This window comes from Scyliorhinus torazame, chromosome 1, assembly GCF_047496885.1.
Source record: "Scyliorhinus torazame isolate Kashiwa2021f chromosome 1, sScyTor2.1, whole genome shotgun sequence".
Lineage (NCBI taxonomy): Eukaryota > Metazoa > Chordata > Chondrichthyes > Carcharhiniformes > Scyliorhinidae > Scyliorhinus > Scyliorhinus torazame.
The window spans coordinates 300,601,521-300,624,789 of NC_092707.1; the positions used below are offsets into that span (position 1 = coordinate 300,601,521).

The window sequence follows — 23,269 nt, forward strand, 5'->3', positions numbered from 1 at the left end:
AATCCTGCCCTCGGTATCACTTTGAGTACTGGCCTTTCTATCACATGGACCCATTGAACCCCTGGGGTGACGGAGGTGGGAACGGGGTCTGGATCGGTGGGGAGAAGGGGGGTGGATAAGGAGGGGCGGCAGCAGGTACTGGAGTGATGTGTGGTGGCTGCCCTGGGGGCCCTGATCGCACCCACCTCCAATGTCCGTGCCCCACACCAGCAGCCTCCCACAGCCCACCCTCCCCCGCCCCTAGTTCTCCCCCTGCACCCAGCCCAACCCATCCTGCCGACAGAGCACCTTGGCAAGTTGGAATGTTTGTGAATGGGTGTTATGGTGAACATGTTTTTACAAGTATTGTGTCCTAGCCCCTATCACTAACCTATGTGCTTCCCCAACACCAACCTAACTGGTATCTAACGTTCTGGCCTTGCGGGCCCTAACGCTCCATCTAGGTGGTCCCCAGGCAGTACATCAGGAATGAAGGCAGCCTGCTGCGATTCCTGCCCTTTGACTTGGGTCCCCTGTGGTGACCGTCCTCTGGACAACTGGGCCTGGATGGGCTCGGCTGTCTTTCGGGTGTCCCAGGTGGCATGGTGCCACCCTGTGTTGCCCACTGCCCAGGGACTGGACGGGGTATTCAGAGGCGCCAGGGACTGGACGGGGTATTCAGAGGCGCAGCAGTGTTCCGGCATCACCGCAGCGCGAGTCACCGGAGCAGACCCCAGCACCTTCTCCTCCCTCGGGGTGCCCTTTCGCCCTCAGGCTACTCCTCGGGACAGGGGTGCAGCTGGAGCGAGCTCCGTGGGCTCCCACCTTACCTGGCACTGCCAGTCCTAGAGGCCCACTGTCGTCGCGTCCAGGGTCTCAATGCCCATGGCCACGGAGCACAGAGACTGGGCCAGGTCCCTCTGACAGGCTCCGGTCAGCCAGCGCACGGGCAGCGCCTTCCAACTGTCCGCCCCCTCGGGGGTTCCTGCACATGTGTGGTGTGCACCAGATAGTGTCCCAGGAGCCTCTTCACTAAAATGCCCAACCGAGGTGAGTGTCTTTGGGATGGTGGAGGGTGTTGCAGATGTGTGGCGGAACGTCGATGTCGTCCCGGGACTGATGCAGTGTCGCGGGCTATCGTTTGAGGACTTGCATCGCTATCAGGTCCTCGCCACTCAATGTGTTCTGGGGTTGTGTACTGGGGGTGGGGGACATCAGAAGGGTCCACCTCATCGGCAGGGTGATTTTGCAAGGCACAAGTTGCATGGTTAGATTGAAGGTGGGGTCTGGGGTGGTGGGGGGAGGGTGGGGTGGTGGTGGTGAGGGGGGGGGGTGTGGGGGTGGTGCCACTCATGCCATAGGGACACCGTAACTTAGCGTGGGCTCACTTGCTTCTCCAATGCCGAGCTCCACCTCGGAACTGCCCGCTCCCCAGGTCCACCGACCAGGTCCAATGCCCGCTGTTCCGCAGCGGTGAGCGGCCGCAAGTTCGGCGTGCCCCCTCCGATCTGCTGTCTCTCTCTGCGATTGTGGGCTGCCTTCTCCTGGCGGATGTGGGGGGATGGTGGAACAGACATTACACAGTGTGACATGTGGACGTAGGCTGCACATGGGATGGGTAGCTGGTGGCCTGTGTGTGCACGGCACCGGGCATGGCGGGTGGTATTGGTGTTAGCATGTGGTGCAGGGTGGGGTGTGCGCGGACCGCCGGTATATGGGGTTCGATCGCCCTCTGGTGGTGGGGTGAGGGGGGGGGGGAGTTCACAGGTGTGTGGGATGGGGTTTGGTGCTAGGGGCACGGTGCTGGATAGTTACCCTGGCCGGCCCTGAGGAGGTTGTGCGGCTTTTTACAGCACTGCTGACTGGTCCTGGCAATGGGACGCATACCGCTCATGGCTTCTGCCACCTGCGCCCAGGTTTGGTGTATGGCGGTGACTGGCAGCTTCCTTTCCACCCCAGGATACAGGATTTCCCTCCTCTCCTCCACGCCATCCAGCAGGTCTCGAGCTCCACATCGGCAAAACGGGAGGCTGCTCTTCGGGGTGACATCATTTTGGCTGGAATGAGTGTGTGTGGGGAGTGAGGTGCTTACATGCAGCTGCAGCTTGTCAGGCTCTCAAATGCCAATCCAGACACTGGCGAATCAGACACAGTCATGCATTGGAATTGCACCAGTTCGGGCGGCATGTGGCGCAGTGCTTAGCACTGGAACTGAGGTGCTGAGGACCCGGGTTCGAATCCCGGCCCTGGGTCACTGTCCGTGTGGAGTTTGCATATTCTCCCCATGTTTGCGTGGGTTTCTCCCCCACAACCCAAAGATGTGCAGGTTAGGTGGATTGGTCACGCTAAATTGCCCCTTAATTGGGAAAAAGAAATTGGTTACTCCAAATTTTTTTTAAAGGAATTGCACCAGTTCTACGTGGCGCCGGTGCTAGCCCATCAGTGGTCCAGGTTTGCTCCAGGACCAACACCACTTTTGTGAATGTAGAACATTTGCGATTCAGGCCCGGCATCAGAACTTAGTCTCTCAAACAGACAATCTGCCCCTTTGTACCTTCTCACTGAAACCATCAGGGCTCCGTTTAATTTCAAACAATCAAACCACCCAGCATTGCTGTCACATTAGATTTCAGAATAGGCCACTTAGGGGCAGCACAGTAGCACAGTGGTTAGCACTTGCTTCACAGCACCAGGGTCCCAGGTTCGATTCCTGGCTTGGGTCCCTGTCTGTGTGGAGTTTGCATGTTCTCCTCGTGTCTGTCTGGGTTTCCTCCGGGTGCTCTGGTTTCCTCCCACAAGTCCCGAAAGACATGCTGTTAGGTAATTTGGACATTCTGAATTCTCACTCAGTGTACCCGAACAGGGGCTGGAGTGTGGCGACCAGGGGAATTTCACAGTAACTTCATTGCAGTGTTAATGCATTAAAGATTATTATTATTAAATTAAAGAAAGAGGGCGAAATTCCGTGACTGTGTTGCGCCCGGCGTGGATCGGGGCGCCCCAGGTGAATATCGGGAGAGGGCAAAATCGAGATTCACGCTGGGTGCAAACGATTTTGCGATTCACCCTGCCCGCCCCCAATGCAGAGCTCCGGATCACCCAAAAATGGTGAGAATATCATTCATGCTCATTTGCATTCATTTCAATCCCATTAATGGGATTGAAGTTGGATGCAGTGGCCTCCCGAGAATTACAAGACTTCCCAGTGGGAGGTCACTCGGGCGTCACTACTGAGTAGTGCGCTGGCTACTGAGGGGAAGTCAGGAGGTGAGTAGCTCTTTCCATTTTCTGGCATGCAAGCTCAAGGGAACCGGAGCTGGTGCCCCTGGTGCTTGGGGGGGGGGGGGGGGGGAGGAGGGGGAGGTGTTGAGGGGCTTTGTGTCTGTGACGCCTTCAAGCCATCTTTAAATATCATGGAGATCCATAACGGGGCAACCGCACCTGGAGCCGATCGGGGCAACACGGTGGCACAATGGTTAGTATTGCTGCCTCACAGTGCCAGGGACCCGGGTTCAATTCCGACCTTGGGTGACTGACTGTGTGGAGTTTGCACATTCTCCGCGTGTATGTTTCCTCTGAGTGCTCTAGTTTCCTCCTAGAAGAAGAAGAACAAGAAGAGATGTTTCTAAGATGTGCAGGCTGGGTGGATTGACTATGCTAAATTGCCCCTTAGAGCCGAAAAGGTTCGGTTGGGGTTACTGGGTTATGGGGATAAGGTGGCAGAAGTGGCCTAGGTTGGGTGCTCTTTCAAGAGGTCAGTGCAGACTCGATGGGCCAAATTGCCTCCTTCTGCACTGTAATAATTCCATGACTCTGCCAGGACAAAGTACTGCTGCCACTTCTATCCTGAAATTTCACTCCTTTTGACTGTGAGCAGCCTCTAGCTTCACAACTGAAGGCTACTTCAAATGAGGAATTAGCTTTATTGTTGTGATAGCACTTCACGCTCTCAACTCTTGAGTGCCTCCTCGAGGGCAAATGTGCCATGTCTCAGAGGATGATTAGTGTACTGCATGTCCAGCACCTTTGATGCCTGAACAGTGTGCCTGTACTCTAGGAATGTCAGCACCACAGCTGCCAACAATAAAACACTAAAGAGCAGGGCTTCAGCACTGAGGATCCTCTCGTGACCAAAGGCTAAGTTTGTGGATGAGCGGAGGGCAGCTGAGCACATCCTCCCCTCGGTCTGGGTCTGGGATCTAGGGGCTCCTGATCTGATCAAGGGTGAGTATGCAGAGCAAGATTTGCCAGCACAACTGGCTCGCTAAGAGAAGGCGGGACAGTCATGGTAACGATGAGGGATGCTTGGGCAAGTTGAGGGTCCCGAGATGGAACCCCTAACTGATTGTCAGTCTCTCTCCTCCATTTCCTTCCAGGTATAACAATATTTGCTGGAGTTGATCCCGTGAAGGCTGCCCTCGAATGTTCTTGTGGCAGCACAGCCAGGCAGACGACGGAGAAGGCAGCAGTGACAATGTAGACTGGAGGCGCACCCCATGTGCAGGCACACCCCTGGAGACCCAGCCACCCATCAGCTGAGGAGGGACCCAGGAAGGGAGGCCAGCAATAGCCCAAAGTGTACAGGAGTCATTGGTCATTCAATTATTTGATGGACGGCATGTGCCACAGAAGACTGTGTCTCAGCAGAGACAGTGCGGCTCCTGTGCCACGTCCTCATGGCCATACTTGGAGATCCCCGGTGTCTTCGAGGACCACCCCAGGATGACAGGCTGGCTTGTGCGGGACAAGGGATACCAGCTGAGGTCCTGGCTGATGGCACTGGTGCGGAGCCCTGAGACCGAGGCGGAGACCCAAAACAATGAGGCCCATGTTGCCACCTATGCTGTTATCGAGTGATGCATCGGGCCGCTCTAGATGCGGTTCCAGTGTCTTGACTGCTCTGGCGGTGCCTTGCGGTACACCCCCAAAAGGGTCTCCAACTTTGTGGTGGTCTGCTGTGCCCTCCACATGCTGGAGGAGGAGGAGGAGCAGGAGGAGGCAGAGTGATACGTGACCTTGTCTGAGGAGGAGAATGAGGCGGTCCAGGATGGGGTGGAGGATAAGCCCAAGGAGGAGTGGAAGATGAAAGACATGCACCAGTAAGGTTCTGATATACCAAGAGGATCAGGGAGACCCTCATCGTCTCGCAGTTCTCCTAAGGTGAGGCTGTGGCCGTCACCTCAACACCTCACCCCCGCAATTTCCCTCCCTCTCCCCATTTCCCTCCTTACCCCCCATTTTCCTACTCCCCCAACTCCCACTCTTTATTATTATCCTTATTATTATTGATCATCCTGTACCCCCTCCAAGGCTGTGTGTAATATCACTCCAGGGTGATGGGCCTATGTTGGCACTGTCAGCAGACCACCACACAAGGCAGGAGGGTGATGATAACTCACTGTGAGGAAAGCTCTGGTGCTCCTCAGTTTCTGCTAAAGCCTGACCCCTGTCTGCCTGTTGATAGCGTGCTCACTCCCATCCTCTGACGGAGTCTACATCGGGAGCTTTTGATCTTGGATGACTGTGCCCGGGTGGGCGGGGGAATCAGAGGGCAACAAGGGGCAAGGGTGAGGACAAATATGCTGTGAAGATTAACGGTGGCAGAAGCTCCATATGTATCAGGTGTGACATGTTTTAACAGTGAACATTTCACTACGACAGATTTCTATTCCTCCTGCAGGGCAGCACGGTGGTGCAGTGGTTAGCACTGCTGCCTCACAGCGCCAAGGACCAGGATTCGATCCCAGCCCCGTGTCATGGTCCGTGTGGAGTTTGTTCATTCTCCCCGTGTCTGTGTGGGTCTCACCCCCACAACACAAAGATGTGCAGAGTAGGTGGATTGGCCACACTAAATTGTCCCTTAATTGGGAAAAAAATAATAATTGGACACACTCTAAATTTTTAAAATAAATTCCCTTCCCTGTAGCTACAGATTGTGCTCACTCAGTGCTCCTCACTCTTCTTGATCTTCCGTGGTATAGTGCTACGTCTTGGTGTGTCCCCAGGATGCACATCAGAGATGGAGGCAGGCTGCTGCTTTACATGCCCTGTGGTCTTTGATGACCTTGGCAGATGTCCTCTGGAGGACTTTGAGCCGTGGCCCCCAGTCACTTACCGGTGTCACCGGTGTCACTGTGCCATGTTCTGCCCGATGCCCTTGAGATGTGCCAATGTCAGGAGGGGGATTTTGGAAGAAATGGGGATCGCGATATTCTACTTGGTGGCAGGCCCCAGGTTGGCCTCCGGCACTTCCTCCTCCCTGATGATGCCTGTAGGGCCCTGGGGGACTCCATGGGATGGAGGGGTAACTGGAATGAGCTCCAGAGGCCTTTGAGTCATCTGGTACTGCCAGCCTAAAGGCTCCCCATTGTCTGCACCATGGTGCTGACACCCTCGGCGATGCTCCTCAGTGATTGGACCATGCTCTGCAGTCCTTGTGATGCACTATCAATTACTACAAAGACGAGAGTAGTGAATAATCGAGGCTTTATTGAGCAAAAATGTGGTGCCTCCTGTAGCTGCTACCAGAATGGGAGCAGCACCGGCGAGCACACACATTTATACGCCGCTTACTGGGCGGAGCCAGCAGGCAGGGATTTACCCATGTAGCTCTAGTATATGAGTCTTACCGTACTACATCTAATACAGTTAGTGGTGACTACCACATTCACCCCCTGTTAAAAAAAAGAGTACGGCGGGGGTGGTCGAAAAATTTTACAAGTTCAGTTTGTCGGGGGCCTTGATCCTCCGCTGTGATCGCCTCAGTCCTGGTGGTGATGCGGGTGCCGACTTGGTCACCTGTGCCTCCAGGAGCGTGTTGTCCTCGTCTTCGTCGCCCCTGAGTGGAACCAGTGGGAGGACGGATCCTCCTGGGGCGGGGGCTGCGGTGAGGTGTGCTGGGGGGAGTGTGAGTGGCGCAGGGTTGAATGGGGCAATCGGAAGAGGGTTTCGGGTTGGGGGCCGTGGGTGGGGATCCAGTGGGTGCCAGGTGCCGGAAGGAGACTGTGTCCTGGCGCCCGTCATGGTACGCTATAGGCGTACTGCGGGTCCGCATGCAGGAGGTGGACTCTTTCGATCAAAGGGTCCAACTTATGGGTCCGCACGTGCTTGCAAAGGAGGACGGGTCCATAAACTGTCAGCCATGTTGGGAGCAAGACCCCGGAGGTGGACTTCCTGGGGAAGGCAAAGAGACGTTCATGGGGGGTTTCGTTAGTTGCGGTGCAGAGGAGCGATCGGATGGAGTGGAGTGCATCGGGGAGGACATCCTGCCAGCGGGAGACCGGGAGATCTTTAGACCGTAGAGCCAGCAGGATGGCCTTCCAGACCGTCCCGTTCTCCCTCTCCACCTGCCCGTTTCCCCGGGGGTTGTAGCTGGTCGTCCTGCTCGAGGCAATGCCCTTGCTGAGCAGGAACTGGCGCAGCTCATCACTCATAAAGGAGGATCCCCGATTGCTGTGGACGTAGGTGGGGAAACCGTACAGGGCGAAGATACTGTGGAGGGCTTTAATGACCATGGCAGAAGTCATATCGGGGCATGGGATGGCGGAAGGAAACCGGGACTACTCATCGACCACGTTCAGAAAGTACGTGTTGCGGTCGGTGGAGGGGAGGGGCCCTTTGAAGTCCACGCTGAGGCGCTCAAAGGGGCAGGAGGCCTTCACCAGGTGCACTCCGCGCAGACCTGGCAGTCTTTGGTGACGGTCCTGACCTCCTCAATGGAGTAGGGCAGATTGCGAGCCTTGATAAAATGGAAGAACCGGGTGACCCCCGGGCGACAGAGGCCATCGTGGAGAGCCCGGAGTCAGTCCACTTCTGCGCTGGCACATGTACCACTGGATAGGGCATCAGGGGGTTCGTTGAGCTTCCTGGGTCGATACAAAATCTCGTAATTAAAGCTAGAGAGCTCGATCCTCCACCTCAAGATTTAATCGTTTTTGATCTTGCCCCGCTGTGTATTATTGAACATGACCGTTGGTCAGTGAGGAGGGTGAACCTCCTGCCGGCCAGGTAATGCCTCCAATGCCGCACAGCTTCCACAATGGCCTGGGCCTCCTTTTCGACAGAGGAGTGGCAAATTTCGGAGGCATGAAGGGTGCAGGATGTTGCTAACTTTTGGTTGGTTCAATTGGCTCTGTTTTATAACCTTTGCTCTAGAGTCGCCAGGTATCTTTATGATACCGCCACGAGGTTCAAGTTCAAGTAATGATCAATAACTCAACACACCAATTAGTAAGATTCAAATCAATACACATTTATTATACACAGTAAATCGCTACTCATGCATAAACTCTACTTTCTAGGCTATTTCTATCACCAACAGGCCTATACTTAGCTTCGGACTGGCCCACTAGGTCAGGGGAACAAATGGCCTTTCGTTCAGGTCCTGAGTCTGCAGGATTCAAAAGCTGGTATGGACTGGTAGCTAGGAGCGCCTATCTCGTAGCGAGTGTTGATTTGAGACTTACTTGTTTGGAGGCCGCTGGACAGTTCACTCTCAGGGGTTGCTTCGGGTGCTGAGTGGCCCTGTCAAGAAGGACGATTTGAACTTGGGGGCTTTGCTTTATAGTCCCCAGGGGCTTCCCGCCCTTCGGGGCGGACCCCGTACCTGGTTCAGGTGATTGGACTTTGTTCCAATCACTTGGTTCGATTTCTCCAATGCTGGAGCGGTTCCCTGATCGTTGGGTGGTCTTTAAGTGTCCGTTAACCTCTTTTGTGTTGGTTCCTGCTGGCGCCGAGGAGTCTGGCTTGGCCTTGTTTACCTTAAAATGTTTCGATTGTTCCCGGGGATCGCTCATTAATATGTAGATGGCTGCTACATTACTATGCAGATGGATGCTGGTTTCGGTGCTGTCGGATTGTTTTGCAGGTTCCAATATACATGATTTTTGTATTTGCTAGTCTTTCCCTGTGTTGGCTGAATTTCCCTTCAGCCTTTGCGGTTCTCCATTTTAAGTCGGGAATGGGCCAACCCAGGTGGTACACTCCCTCCTTGTGATCCTAACGCGAAGGATCACATAACTGCGTTGTCTTCATTCCCTAACCCGGCGAGTACTCTTCTATGGCCTCTACACTGACCATAACTATGCAAGAAACATTTTAACTAACATTCTAAGTGGTGCTATGTCAAAACAGGGACATGGATTACAAAATAAAAAAACGGTACCTCTAACTGTCCTTAATAAACTACACTCACTCAAACATTCAATCAGACTAACTTCTTAAACAATACACACAAAATCATGGCAGCATTATTCACATTTTTCCTGGCTTGGCAGTCAAGCTCAGGATTGTACAATCGCTCATGAAACACATTTTGTTATTCAGAAAAAGAACGTAAGTGAATGTCCTTTATTATAGATCGCGGTGGTCGGGGGTCTGGTCATAACCGAAAATAGGGGATCTTATCCTATATACTGGGGACCGAGCGCGGTAGGCTCTCCTTCGCCATTTCCTCAGGCGAATAGTCTGCACGATGCAGCAGAGTATCGCCAATACTAGTAGGGATTCTATTAAGTAGGACAGGGAGTACCAGTTTATAAACCTGTGACACCAAGATGGTGTGGTGTCGCTTGTGACTGGGCTCTGGGTGCTATGGGGAACTGAATCATTAACGGCTGGGGGGGGGGTTGGGGTCAACCAAATGTTCATTAGGGTGATGAGCAACACGGAGGATGTCCTCATGGCTCTTCTTCTTTCTCTTCTCTTCGTCTCTTTTCCTGGAGCTTCTGGAGTTCTGTGGAATCAAGCATAGTGTCTGTTACTATCTTGGTTTAATATCTCGTCTATTAGTATGTCTATCCTTCAGTGCCAATTCTCCCTTTACAATTTGTCACCATGTGTGACACCCTCATTTTTTTTTAAAAACCGAATATTCAGGACAAGACACACTTAAAAATACTGAACCAGTGCGAGCCGTCTCGCAGGCTGTGCGATTTACCATCCAAATGTTTGAGAATGTAAATAGCATTGGGTTGGCAATCTAAGGGTCGCCTGAAATCGAAACAAAACTTCTTTTTTTTTTAACCAAAAGTGCCGAAATGAGGTGCGTATGGGCCGCAACGGGTAAGATTTGGATGGAATCCCCGGGTAGGACGGCGACCAATGCCGTGTGTGCCCTACCCGAGCGTAGCTGACCAGAGGGGGGTTCCCAGGCAGGGCGGGTCCCAATGCCGTTTCTCCACTGCCTGAGCAACCGACAAGAACGGGCAAAAATGTAGTCATCGTGGGGGGGTTGCCAATTGGTTCTACCTTTAAACCAGAAGAGCAGTTACGAACGGGGGTCTGGCAAGCTCTCAGCGGTTTCTGCCGATGAGCGTGCGGGCAAGTTCTCAAAGGTTTCTGCAGACAAATAAGGCGTGGGGCGGTGGAAAAAATTTCCGATCTTACAAACAACATTTAACAATACCACTACAAACAACATTAACCAACATGCTGCAGGTTCCATCAGAAAGGACACCGTTTTCTCCCAAGCGGTTCCTTTTTAAAACATCATCTGGACACCTCAGTCATCGGCTGCGAACAGGGTCGCAAAGGGGTTCTCGTTTTGGGAATCAGACTCAAAGTCGTCATCTTCTCCCGGATGCCAAACTCTCAAGTGTATAAGGGCGGATCGGGCTGCATGGTGCGATTTGGGATCCATCTCGTCGTTCCGGACGAGCCTGTATGAGTTGTCGCGGTGCCAAAAGGTGGTGCCTAGTTCTGTGGGGACGGAATCGGGGTCGTAATCGTAGGGCAGTGGTCTTTGGTGGGGTTTATTAAGGAACGTGATGAGGAAGGGATCACTCGAATCGTGGTTAGATTCGCTGGGTGTGGATCCTGATGTATGGGGATAGTAGGGTGGCGTGCTGTGGCTGTTGTCAGTGTCACAGTCGCTGTCGGTACTGCTGCAGTCTGTGGGCGTTCCGGAGTGGAGTCTATAGCTCGGGGGTGGAGTCAGGGTTGAGTCTGTGGCTGGGCTGGACGTGTTGGGGGAGGGTAGGGTTACGTTGGCTGTGGGCGGGGCGTGGTCTGCTGCATCGAGCATGACGTGGTGTGTGTGGCTTGACTGTGGTCCATATGCCTTAAGCTGGTTAATATGGAACCACGCAGTCTTTCCGTTGGGGTACTTTATTTTGTAGACGGAAGGGCTTACTTTGTCCGCAATGGAGTACGGACCCGAATATTTAGGTGACAGGAATGTGCTGGGGTTGTATATGGAGAGGATGACTTGCTGTCCTACACTGAACTCAGTCGCATGCACTGTCTTATCGAAACAGGCCTTGCTCTGTTTCTTTCGTGTGCCTAATCGTACCGCGGCTGCTAGCTGAGCTGTTTTAACATTCTCTACCAGTTGTTCTACTACTTTCTCGTGTGTGAGGGCTGTCACTTCGGGGCTGGTCAAATCTAATCCCAATAAAAAGTCTGTGCCTTTCATGGGGCGTCCGGTCATGAGGGTGTGTGGGGTGTAACCTGTAGATGTTGAAACCGTATTTCGCAAAAACATCAGCACAAAAGGGAGGACTGAATCCCAAGTGGTGTTGTTTTGTTGGACCATTTTTTGGAGGGTAGCTTTTAGGGTCCGATTCATGCGCTCCACGATACCACTTGACTGGGGGTGGTATGCGATGTGGAATTTATGGGTAATGCCACATATCGTGAGGACGTTCTTCATTACACGTCCCGTAAAATGGGAACCTTGGTCGGATTCAATGCTGCGGGGGAGTGCCCATCTCGTAAAGATGTGGTGGGTTAAGATCTTGGCTGCGGTCTTTGCCGTGTTCGTTCGGGATGGGAATGCCTCTACCCATTTCGTAAAAGTGTCTATGACGACTAATACTTATTTGTAACCATTCCTGCAAGGGGGCAGTGGTTCTATAAAATCAATCTGGAGGTTAGTCCAGGGGCCGTTAACAGGGCGGGTGTGACTAAGTTGAGCTTTCTTGGCGTATCTGTCCGGATTGTTCTGGGCACAGACAAGGCAATTCTCAACGTAGTGCATCACGTCTTCTTTTAAACTTGGCCACCAACAGAGCTGCCTGAGGTGGACTGTAGTGGGATCAATTCCCTGGTGCCCATGACTGTCATGGAACAAACAAATAAGCTGATTCCTGTCCTATTCAGGAACCACATGAAGGGTGTCTTTTAACACCACACCGTCATGTGTGGTTAGTGCATTTCTAAACCTATCGTAAGGTGCCGTAAATTTTCCTTTCAAAATCTCCCTGAGATTGCTAGCCTGCTTCTGGGCCTGCACTAAATCCACGATATTAGTCTGCGAGACCTGAACTGCATTTACTGGTGCGCTTTCGGGGGGTGTCCAAAAATATCCGTGCCTGGAATCTGCTTTTGCCAGTGCGTTGGGCTTTTACATTTCCAGGTGGGGAGGAACGATGGTGACTTCGAACTTTAACTATTTCAAAAGTCCTTCCCTGTGCTTTTTCTAAAATGTGGCGGAGCAATGGGGCTGAGGCGAGGAGTTTTCCGTCTGCGGAAACAAATCCTCTTGCTTTCCACAGGGGTAGGAATTCCGTAAGGCTGTTGCAGACATAGAGGCTGTCCGAGTATATGTCTGCTGGGCTGGGGAAGGAATCTGGGTGTTCTACAATGTATGCCACGGCTGCTAGTTCTGCCGCCTGCGCGCCTAAGTGTCCTGGAAGTTTTATTGCCATTTCTTCTAGGGCGCGTCCCTGCGCGTCCTCGACATAAATGCCACATCCTGTTATGCGCTTCCCTTCTAATATTGTAGAAGATCCATCCACATATATTCTTATGGGTTCGCATGTGTCTGTGTGCCCGGGGCTCTGGGGTGAACTACCTATCTTTCTGGGGAGGGTTTTCGCAATAATGGGGCCTGTGTTGTGGTGCGGTGAGATGATTTCACATTCATGGGGGGTGCCTGGGTACTGTAGGTTATCTGCTAAGAAAGTGAGGGTCTTGGTCATTTTAACAGTGATGTCCCATCCCTGCAAAAGAAGGGTCCATCTGGCTGCTCTTATTTGACTGACTGTACCGTCCTTAAGTCGTCCGTCCAGTAAAAGTTGGGTGGGGGTGTGTTCCGTCAGGATTATGATGGGGTTCAGTCCGGTTATGTATAAAAAATATTGTACTGCCCAAAAAACTGCGAGCAGGTGCCTTTCACAGGCCGAAGATCCCTGCTCCACAGGATCTAAAACTCTGGAGGCATAAGCCACGGGTCTTAACTGTTCATGCCGTTCCTGGAGGAGCACGGCCGAAAGGGTGCGGCCTGTGCTTGCTACCTCTATCGCATAGGGGGAAAGCGGGTCTGGAACTTGTAGTGCGGGGGCTGCTATGAGTGTTCTTTTCAAAGATTCCGCAGCATCCGTATGCTGTGGAAGCCATTCCCAAGGGGCTCCTTTCTTTAGGCGTTCCAAGAGGGGTGCTGCCTTGCTGGCGAAACCATCAATGTGGTTTCGGCAGTAGCCAACCAGTCCTAAAAACGACCGGAGGGCTGAAACGTTCTGGGGAAGGGGCAATTTGGCAATTAAGTCAATCCTTTTATGCTCGAGCTCGCGTTTACCATGTGTGATAATTGTACCCAAATATATCACCTTGTTTTCCAAAATCTGGGCCTTTTTGGAGTTTACTTTGCAACCAATTTTCTGTAGGAGTTCCAGGAGTTCGGATAGAAGCTCGATTTGCCTCGATGTGCTCGATAGAAGCTTGTGGGTCGCAAATGCTGTCCTTGGTGTCTGTCTGCAGTCAATGACTATCCTGTGCTTCTCACCAGTCTTTACTACTACCACTTGAGCTCTCCAGGGGCTGTTGCTGGCCTCAATGATGCCTTCCCGCAGAAGCCGTTGAACCTCCGACCTGATGAAGGTCCTGTCCTGGGCACTGTACCATCTGCTCCTGGTGGCGACGGGTTTGCAATCCGGGGTGAGGTTCGCAAACAAGGAAGGTGGATCGATCTTAAGGGTCGTGAGGCCGCATACTGTGAGGGGTGGTAGGGGTCCGCCAAATTTTAAAGTTAAGCTTTGGAGATGGCACTGGAAGTCCAGGCCGAGTAACAGGGCAGCGCAGAGGTGGGGGAGGACGTAGAGCCGGAAGTTGGTGAACTCTACTCCTTGGACGGTGAGGGTCGCGATACAGTACCCCTGGACTTCCACAGAATGGGATCCGGAGGCCAGGGAGATTTTCTGGGTAACGGGACGTGCCACGAGTGAGCAGCGCCTTACCATCGTGGGGTGGATGAAGCTCTCTGTGCTCCCGGAATCAAAAAGGCAGGACGTCTTGTGACAATCGAATTTCACTGTTGTCGTCGCGGTTGCGAGGTTGTGGGGCCGGGACTGGTCCAGGGTGATTGAGGCGAGCTGTGGCCGATGCTGGGAGGTCCCGGGCTGGTCAGCGGCGGTGGCAGGCGATGAGCGGCCAGACGAGCTTCCCAACGAGCAGGAGTCCTGAGGCGTCATCCAAAATGGCGCCGAAGATGGCGGCGCCCACGGGGTGCACATGGCGGGCGGCATTAAAGATGGCACCCACGGGTCGCACGTGGACTGCGGAGAAGATGGCGGCGCCCACGGGCCGCACGCGGCTGGCGAGGAGGAAAATGGCGGTGCCCCAGGGTCGCACGTGGGGCGTGTAGGAACGCTGGGCCTAGAAACAGCGATGTACGCCGACCCCATGCCCGTAACGAAGGCATCTCGGATTAAAAGTTCTGTATGCTGGACCGCCGAAACTGCCTGGCAGTCACAGTTCCTCCCCTGGATGTGCAGGGCACGCCAGAAATCATCTAGGGACTCACCGGGGAGTTGCTGTCTCGTGGACAGGTGGTGCCTGGCGTATAGTTTGTTGACTGGCCGAACGTAATGCCCCTTCAGGGGCTCCATTGCTTCAGAGTAGGTGGGCGCATCCCGGATGAGAGGAAAAATGTCAGGGCTCACCCGTGAATAAAGGACCTGGAGCTTCTGTGCGTCCGAGGGTTCTGCAACGGATGTTCGGAGGTAGCTTTCGAAGCAGGCTAGCCAGTGGTCAAAGGCGGACGTGGCGTTGGCTGCTTGAGGGATCAGCAGCAGGCGATCAGGCAATTACTATCAATTACTACAAAGACGAGAGTAGTGAATAATCGAGGCTTTATTGAGCAAAGATGTGGTGCCTCCTGTAGCTGCTACCAGAATGGGAGCAGGACCGGCGAGCACACACATTTTGACGCTGCTTACTGGACGGAGCCAGCAGGCAGGGATTTACCCATGTACCTCTATTATATGAGTCTTACTGTACTACATCTAATACAGTTAGTGGTGACTACCACACCTTGGCAATGTCCACCTGTGTCTGGGACACATCCCTCAGCGACTAGTACATGATGTTGAGGCCCTCAGCCATGATCATGATCCTGCGAGACAATGGACGTGTGGTCAGGGAGAAGTTATGGGAAATGCCACTATCGTGATTAATATGGGAGCAGTTGGGCAAGTGAAATAGCCAGATCAAGGATGTCGCTGTGAATATGGGGGGAGTTTATATTGGAGGGGACTGACTGGGGGGAAGAAGCCAGCGAACTCAGAGGAGAGAGAGCATGATGAATTGAGATTGGGGTTGATATCACCTAGGATAAGAAGTCAGTCAGTCTGATGCTGAGAGAGAAAGCGGTAAAGATATCTTGGTGAGACTATTTTTGTTGTGCTTGGGCTGTGGGGTAGATCAAAGTGAGAGGCGAGTGGGGTAGATCAAAGTGAGATACTCAAAGCTTGAGCAGGTGCCCACTTTACATCAAGCAGCAACAAATCAGAATGGGACATTCTTTAAAATAAAAGGCTGCAAAATGTGTATTCCCTCAACTGAAACCTTTTCAAAACATGTTGTAACCCTTGCTGATGTGATGTCATGTGGGAGAGAGTTGAATATTAATTGAGGGAGGATCATGTAGCAGGGGGGCTCACTAATTCTATGTAACTGTGTTAAAATTAGGTTCTCCCCCATTGTGGGCATGAAACTCATTATGCACCCACCACGATGGGCTGTTTAGCACACTGGGCTAAATCACTGGCTTTGTAAAGCAGACCAAGGCAGGCCAGCAGCATGGTTCAATTCCCGTACCAGCCTCCCCGAACAGGCGCCAGAATGTGGCGACTAGGGGCTTTTCACAGTAACTTCATTTGAAGCCTACTTATGACAATAAGCAATTTTCATTTCATGAGCGGGGAAAATCAGGATCGGAGATTCCCTCCGGCAAGAATCTTATTTTCTGACTCTTGCGAGATTTTGTGCCTGCATCACTGTCCGTACTGATGATGGGTGCAAAATCGCCCCCATAGTTTTGGATCAATTGCCATAAAGTGTTGAATTTGCCTGTGTGTGAATTATAAACGTTATTATTGGTCATTACTTAGCGCCATCTGGAGGCTTACAAGAACATGTACAGGCTGTGGAATGCCATGAAGTTACAATATATGGACCTACTGAGCAAGAAAGTCCAACGACAACGGCATGAAATCAAAGAGCGAGATCTTCAGTTCCAATGTAACATTGAGGAGCAGGAGAGGAAACAGGTGTGCATTAATGAAAGGCTCTGTATAACTGAGAATATTCTTACTTGTTAAAATGACTTGTACTCTTAGGGAGGGCAGATTCCTGAGTTTTCCAGGATTCTCATTAAGATTTAAGAAAAAGGTTATGTTCATACTTCAAGAATAATTAACCTAGGATGTGATTTGCGACAGGTGAATAGCGAGAGAGGCCCAAATCAGGCTTCGCACCAGGTGTGCAACCGCGGTGCCCGGCACGTAGACCCGATCCAGATAATGATATATTAAAATGGCTCATTTAAAGATACATCTTGACGCCACATTCACCCGGCACCCGGGAGTCACCAGCCGCACCGGCAAGGATCCAACCTCCACCAGCGGAGTCCAGTCGTGATGGCCACTTTGGGCCGTCAGAGGCAATGGGAGCCCACCTGGAGGTCAGGGACAGGGCAGGGCAGTACCCTGGCACTCTCCCTGGCACCCAGGCACCATGGCAGTGCCAAACAGGCACCCTGACAGTGCTAACCTGGCACAGCCAAGGTGTCCGGTTGGCACTGCCATGTGTCGGGGCCTGAGGGACGCCATAGCCATGAAAGGGGAAGTGAGAGAGTGATACGAAGAGTGCAGGGGTGAAGGGGGGGGGTAGGACAGGGCCGCATAATGGTTGGGCGGGGGGGTAAAGATGGGTTTCCCAAAAGGGAAAGGGACCGAAAGGTAGGGTGGAGGGGGGGGTGCCTGAAATGGGGGTCCTTCAGTGGCCACATAGTGAATTCTTCTCACTTGGAGGGTTGGTGGGCCAAGTTCAGTGCCTCACTGCTGAAAAAATTTCAGAGGGCTGGATTCTTCCGCCCTGCCCACTGCAAGATCGCCTCAGGCGAGACGCGGACAATGGAAAATTGACCCCGACATGATTCTCCGGTCGCCGGACCGATGTGGCTGGACAATCCCGCCCTAAGTGTGGGCTAGATCAGGGACAAACTCCCCAAGGCCCCAAAAACCAACAAAATTTGGATGAATACTTGTTTGGATCTCACCTAAAATGCTGGTGAGAAAGAACCAGGGTGCGATTTGACCACCTCGATACGCCCGGCACGTATCCTGGTACAACAGGTGAATCATGTGCAAGCTCCACATTGGGCTCCGTGCCCGGCATGAAACCTCACGCGAATCACCTGACTCATTCAGTCCTGCCAACCTGGCACCCTGGCAGTACCATCCTGGCAGTGCCGGGTGCCAGGGCTACTGCCAGGGTTCCAGGCTGGCAGTGCCGGGTGCCAGGCTGACACTCCCAGAGGTCGGATCTGGGTTGGGAGGCCTTGCCAGGTAGAGGGAGAGTGGTGATGGGTGGTTTCTGGGGACTTCCCTAAGGTTGGGAGGTGAGAGGGGGGGCAGGTCGATAAAGCAGGGAGGAGCCTGAAAGGAGTGGGTGGGTGATCGGGGCTTCCGGATAAACTGACGGCCCGATCTGCGGATGGCCGTTTCTGCTAGCGAGCTTCAGCTTCAGGAAATCCTTCTTATGCACAACCTCGGTGGGGAGAAACCACCGTCGGATAACGGGATATTTCTCAGCACTACAGCCAGCGGGAAACACCCCGATAAGCGTACCATTGAGCTGACTTTAACTTGAGTCCGCTGAATCACAACCCGCTGAATCCGCGACCCCCGCCAAACCCTCAAAATGACACTTAAAAATGTTTTGGTTGAATCGCGCCCCTAATGTTTGCTACATCTGTAAACTAGCATGAATGCAGTTGGGGTCAAAATTCTGCATTTTAAATTCTGTTAGATAGTCAGCACATAGGGCAGCATGGTGGTCCAGTGGTTAGCACTGCAGCCTCACGGCACCGAGGTCCCAGGTTCGAACCCGGCTCTGGGTCACTGTCCATGTGGAGTTCGCACATTTTCCCCGTGTTCAGCATGCAGCAAAGTTCAACAGATAATGGTTGATGAGGTAAAAATCAATACAAACGTCACTTATTATTTCCAGTAGAAGATGAAACTTGAAATTTTACCACTTTGTCATCTTAGTAAAAATTCACCATTTACTCACTTATTCCGCTATTACAAGATAAAGAACAGCAATCAATGAAACATCGCAGTCGTGGTAAGAATTCATGCCCCATTATGTAGTGTAGCTATTCATAAGGAAAGCCATTTAGCCCATAGATGTGCAATGGGTTCCGAGCAATATTAACCACAAGGACAATTTTATGCTGCAACATGTTCCAGTGCTGAAGGGTTATGTGCAATCTGCAGCCAGGATCACACTGCACAGTTCAGTTGAGAGCTCAGAACCAAATGACAGACATCCATTTCTCATTGCCTTCCATCTGCAGAAACAAGAAGTGAAGCCTTTGTGGTGACAATGACTTGGATTTTCATCCTTGAGGAGCGAACTGGGAAAATTCCTCGCTTTGTCCGCCTACCATGGGAGAAAGTGACTCCAGTGGCGCGATCTTCATTGCTGGTGGGCGGTGAGGGCTCCAGCCAGGCCAGCTGACCCGAGGATGAGTTCAGAAGCAACCACAGGGGCTGCGAGCTGCCAATGCAGGTTGTTGATAAAGCCCACACCGATTCTGTGGGATTTTGTCCTGGTTATAATTAAAAGAGTGAGGCCTGCTAGTCCTCATCTCTCATACACACTCACCCACCACAAACTCCCCATGCCCACCACAAACTCCCAAGGCCTGGGGCAATCTGTGCAGGCAGTGGCCGAGGTCCAGGACAGGGCTACCCTCTAAGAGACAGCAATGTGCCAGAGCCATCTGGACATTGCAGTGGCACCCCTGAGTGTTGCCCAGACACAGTGGGCCATGGCTGAGAGCGTTGGTGGCATTGCCCAGGTGGTGGCCAATGTGGCACAGACCCAGAGGGAGGTGGCCCGGTACCAGAGGGAGATGGTGCAGTCAATGGCTGTTGGGTGGCACGGTAGCACAGTGGTTAGCACTGTTGCTTCACAGCACCAGGGACCCGTCTTGCGTCATCGTCTGTGAGGAGTCTGTACGTTCTCCCCATGCCTGCGTGGGTTTCCTCCGGGTGCTCCGGTTTCCTCTCACAAATCCCGAAAGACGTGCTTGTAAGATGAATTGGACATTCTGAATTCTCCCTCAGTGTACCCGAACAGGCGCTGGAATGTGGTGACTAGGGGATTTTCACAGTAACTTCATTGCAGTGTTAATGTAAACCTACTTGTGACACCAGTAAAGATTATTATTGTGTCACAGACCCAGAAGGTGGTGGCACAGTCGCAGCGTGATGTGGCACAGTCCCAGACGAAGGTGGTCCACTCCCTGTGATCCATGGCTGCAAGCATGCAGATCCTAGTCGAGACAAACGCGGGTCTCCAGGCCTGGTAGCGCCAGGTGGCGGGGGAGCCTCAAGTGTAGCTCTGCTCGCACACCCGTCCCTTGTAGTCTGCAGGCCACCGGGCACCACGAAGGAGGAGGAGGAGATTGGGCCCATGCAAGTGACTCCCGCAGGGGAGGTGCTGAAACACTGCAGTGCCGATGACTCCCTTCCCCCATTCCTAACCCGGGCGCATCACATGGGTGGCACCATGCCACCTGGAACACTTGAGTAGCAGCCGGGCCCATCCAGACACAGTCGCTCCCAGGAGACGGCACAGTCACAGGGCGGGAATCACTGCAGGTCGCCTCCACTCTTGGTGTGCCGTCTGAGGATCCACCTAGACGTAGCGCTCGGGCTTGTAAGGCCAGAAAAATAGACACCAGTTAAATTGGCATGGGTGCAGGGCACAGTGTAGCGTTAGGGGCTAGGGCACAAACCTGTATATATTTGTTCACATTAAATACCTGTGCACAATGTTACAACCTACCTCAGTGCTCTGTCAAAGGGTGTGAGGGGTGGCCTGGTCTGGGCTGGCTGCAGAGGGGCGCAGGGGTGGGGGGATGGGAATGGGTGGGGGTTGTGGGTGGGCTTGGCACAGAGACCGCAGTTTAGCCACCAGTCACCGCACCGGTGTCCCCTCCCAACCACCGTCCCAACCTCCGCCACCCCTGCGATTCGATTGGACCGTGTGATGGAATGGCTAGCTCGCATGCAGGGATAACACAGATGGGCGGTGGAAAGTGCTACCATGTGCAGGAGTCAGACGTCATATGATGCGGAGCACCAGAGCTCATCGCAGAGCGCGTTGTCATCATCCTCCATCCCATGGGCCAGACCCGCTATTCCTGCCAATCCAGGACAGGCACCCCGTACTGAGGCAGGCAGGTTTCACAGAGGGGGTTGCAAGCTGGGGGGGGGCAGTGGAGATGGGATGCGGTGTCTGTGCCCCTGGTCAGTCCCCCTAGTCGGTGAACCTGGAGGCAATTCGAGCGACCTGTGCGCGTCAGCCTGGTGCACAAGTTGTGCGGCCTCCCGTGCCTGCCCGGGGCTCATGTCCTGCCCATCCCACCCAACCCCGTATCCTCCTCATCATACAGGACTGGCGTTCATCCTCCTCCTCCAGCACATCGCCACTCTGCTGTGCGATTTTGTGGAGGACACAGCAGGCCGCTACGATGTGGGTGACCCTCCCAGCGCTATACCGCAGGGCCCCTCCAGAGCCATCAGGCACCTGAACTGCATTTTCAGGATGCCGAAGCACGGCTCGATCACGACCCTGGTCGTGGCATGGGCGTCATTGTAGTGGTGCCTCCTTCCCACCTCCTCCTCCTCAGCCTGTTGGTCGGCTGGTCTCCATCCTCACTGCTCCTGTTCCTCTGGGGCAGCCTCCGCTGCTGCAGCATCCTCCTCCTCGAGCAGCTTAGGCTTGTTCAGCCGCAGGGCATCCCCCATGGCTGCAATGACTAGGAGGAAGGCCACCATTGCTGTTTGTATTCCAATCTCCATTGTCTGCAGGGAGTGGAAGGCCTCTGTTAACATGGTGCGTACCCCTATGCTCAACCAAGTCCAACGGGCTACACGGTGGCCCCCTGCATTTCAGCCCGCATGTTCCCGCACTGCCCCCCTCCCTGCCCACTCAGCCAGCCTGGCCAATCTCAGGACCAACAGCCCACAGTCGCCCATCTGCATGTCCTACCTCCTCTCTCTCCCTCATCGCCTGTTTCCCGATTTTAAAAAGCATGAGTGAACCTCAGCGTCTGGAATTCCCCCCGGTGATGCAGTGGTTAGCACTGCTCCTCATGCCGCCGAGGGCCCGGGTTCGATCCCAGCCCCGAGCTACTGTCCGTGTGGAGTTTTCACATTCTTCCCGTGTCTGCGTGGGTTTCACCCCCACAACCCAAAAGATGTGCACGGTAGGTGGATTGGCCATGCTAAATTGCCTCTTCATTGGAAAAAATTAATTGGGTACTCTAAATTTATAAAAAGGAATCCCTCAGGTGGAGGCGGAGCATCGCAGAGGCCGGGAGAATACCGGGTCAGGCCCGCTAATGATATGCAAATGGTGTTTACTGTACATGCGGGTGGAATGCATTGACGCCGCTGTCGAAGCACCGGAGAATTGCAATTTGGCGTGAACCCGGCGCTGTCCATGATTTTGGCGTCAAAACCAGTTCTCTGCCCAATTGCCTTTCCTGATTTTGGTGTAGGACTATGGAGAATCCCACCCTATGTTCTCCTGTCAGAGGAAAATTGCACCTGTTTTACAATCCCCCGGGAGCCCAAAGCGGGAAGCAATTCCGTACGCTTGCCATGCAAATTTATGCATGGCGAGGAATACGAGAATGCATGATATTGGGCCGCTATTTCAAGTGTGCAGACCGATAACGAAGTTACGTGGCCATCCACCCTCAACCGCCCCGCCCCCCCTCTCTCCGCACACTGCAAATCAGCCCCGGAACACCCTACCCCTCTCGAGCACCACAAAGCAGCCCGCACCCCCCACCCTTCCACCGGGTACAGGGGTGATGTGACCCGCCGACAGCCACTCCCCCCCCCCCAAAGGGACCCCCGTATCACCCAGGGACCCCTTGGCGAGGGAACACCCCCCCAGGAACCCCCTAACGAGGAGGACTTTCCCTCAAGGGACCTCCTTACGAGGTGACCCCTCCAGGGATCCCCTAATGAGGGAGACCCCCCTGCAGGCACCCTTGGAATAGGGAGACCCCCTCCCCCACCTGGGTCCTCAGCAACCATGAGACCTCCCCGGACACCTAAAACACGGAGAACCCCACCCCCCCACAAGGACCCCTGTAATAGGGAGATTCACCCACTGGGACAGCCACAAGACGAAACCCCCCCCCCAGGGAACCCTATAATAGGATGCCCCCTCTTCCCCCACCCTCTCTGGACACCTAGAATACCGAGACCTACCCAGGGACGTCCTGACTAAAAGGACCCCTTGATGTACCATCAATGACGACAGACGAGTGTCGGAAGAGTAAACTGTGGCTTTAATCAGCTAAAAAATACCTGCTGGCAGCCGGTCCCAGAACGAGGGCAGGGCTGGAGGTTAGCTACCTTTATACTTGAGCCCGAGGGGCGGAGCCAGCAGGGACAAACCCAGACATGTAACAAACAGTAAGAACAGTAAGTACAATACAATACAGTGGTTCACCCCCCCCCCCCCCCCCCCCCCATACAGACAACCCCAGTTCCCACTGTGAAGTTCACCACGCCAGGGCCATGCTAGTCGACCACAAATGATCTGGTTCCACGTGATTCCCTGACCCAGGGCCAGAGAATAGGGTGCCAGGCATGCTGAATAAATTTTCATACTCCCACTGGAGTGCAGTCATGGACCTCGATTCTGTTGCCAGCGGGTGTGGGGGGTGTGGTGGCGGCAGAGCATCGAGTTCGGAACGGCGACCACTGTGCCGATCCTCATTTTGAGATTCTCTGCCGGATTGTGGACCCTAATA

At 53.5% G+C, this 23,269-nt stretch overlaps 1 protein-coding gene across 3 annotated transcripts in view; it reads left to right on the top strand.

Moving 5' to 3' along the window:
* Positions 1–23,269, top strand: part of LOC140423001 (uncharacterized) — a 280,598-nt gene that overhangs the window by 64,682 nt on the left and 192,647 nt on the right. For all 3 annotated transcript variants that reach the window (XM_072507743.1, XM_072507744.1, XM_072507745.1), the window contains exon 5: positions 16,308–16,466. In XM_072507743.1, coding sequence (XP_072363844.1) covers positions 16,308–16,466 — 159 coding nt within the window. The remainder of the gene's footprint in view (positions 1–16,307; positions 16,467–23,269) is intronic.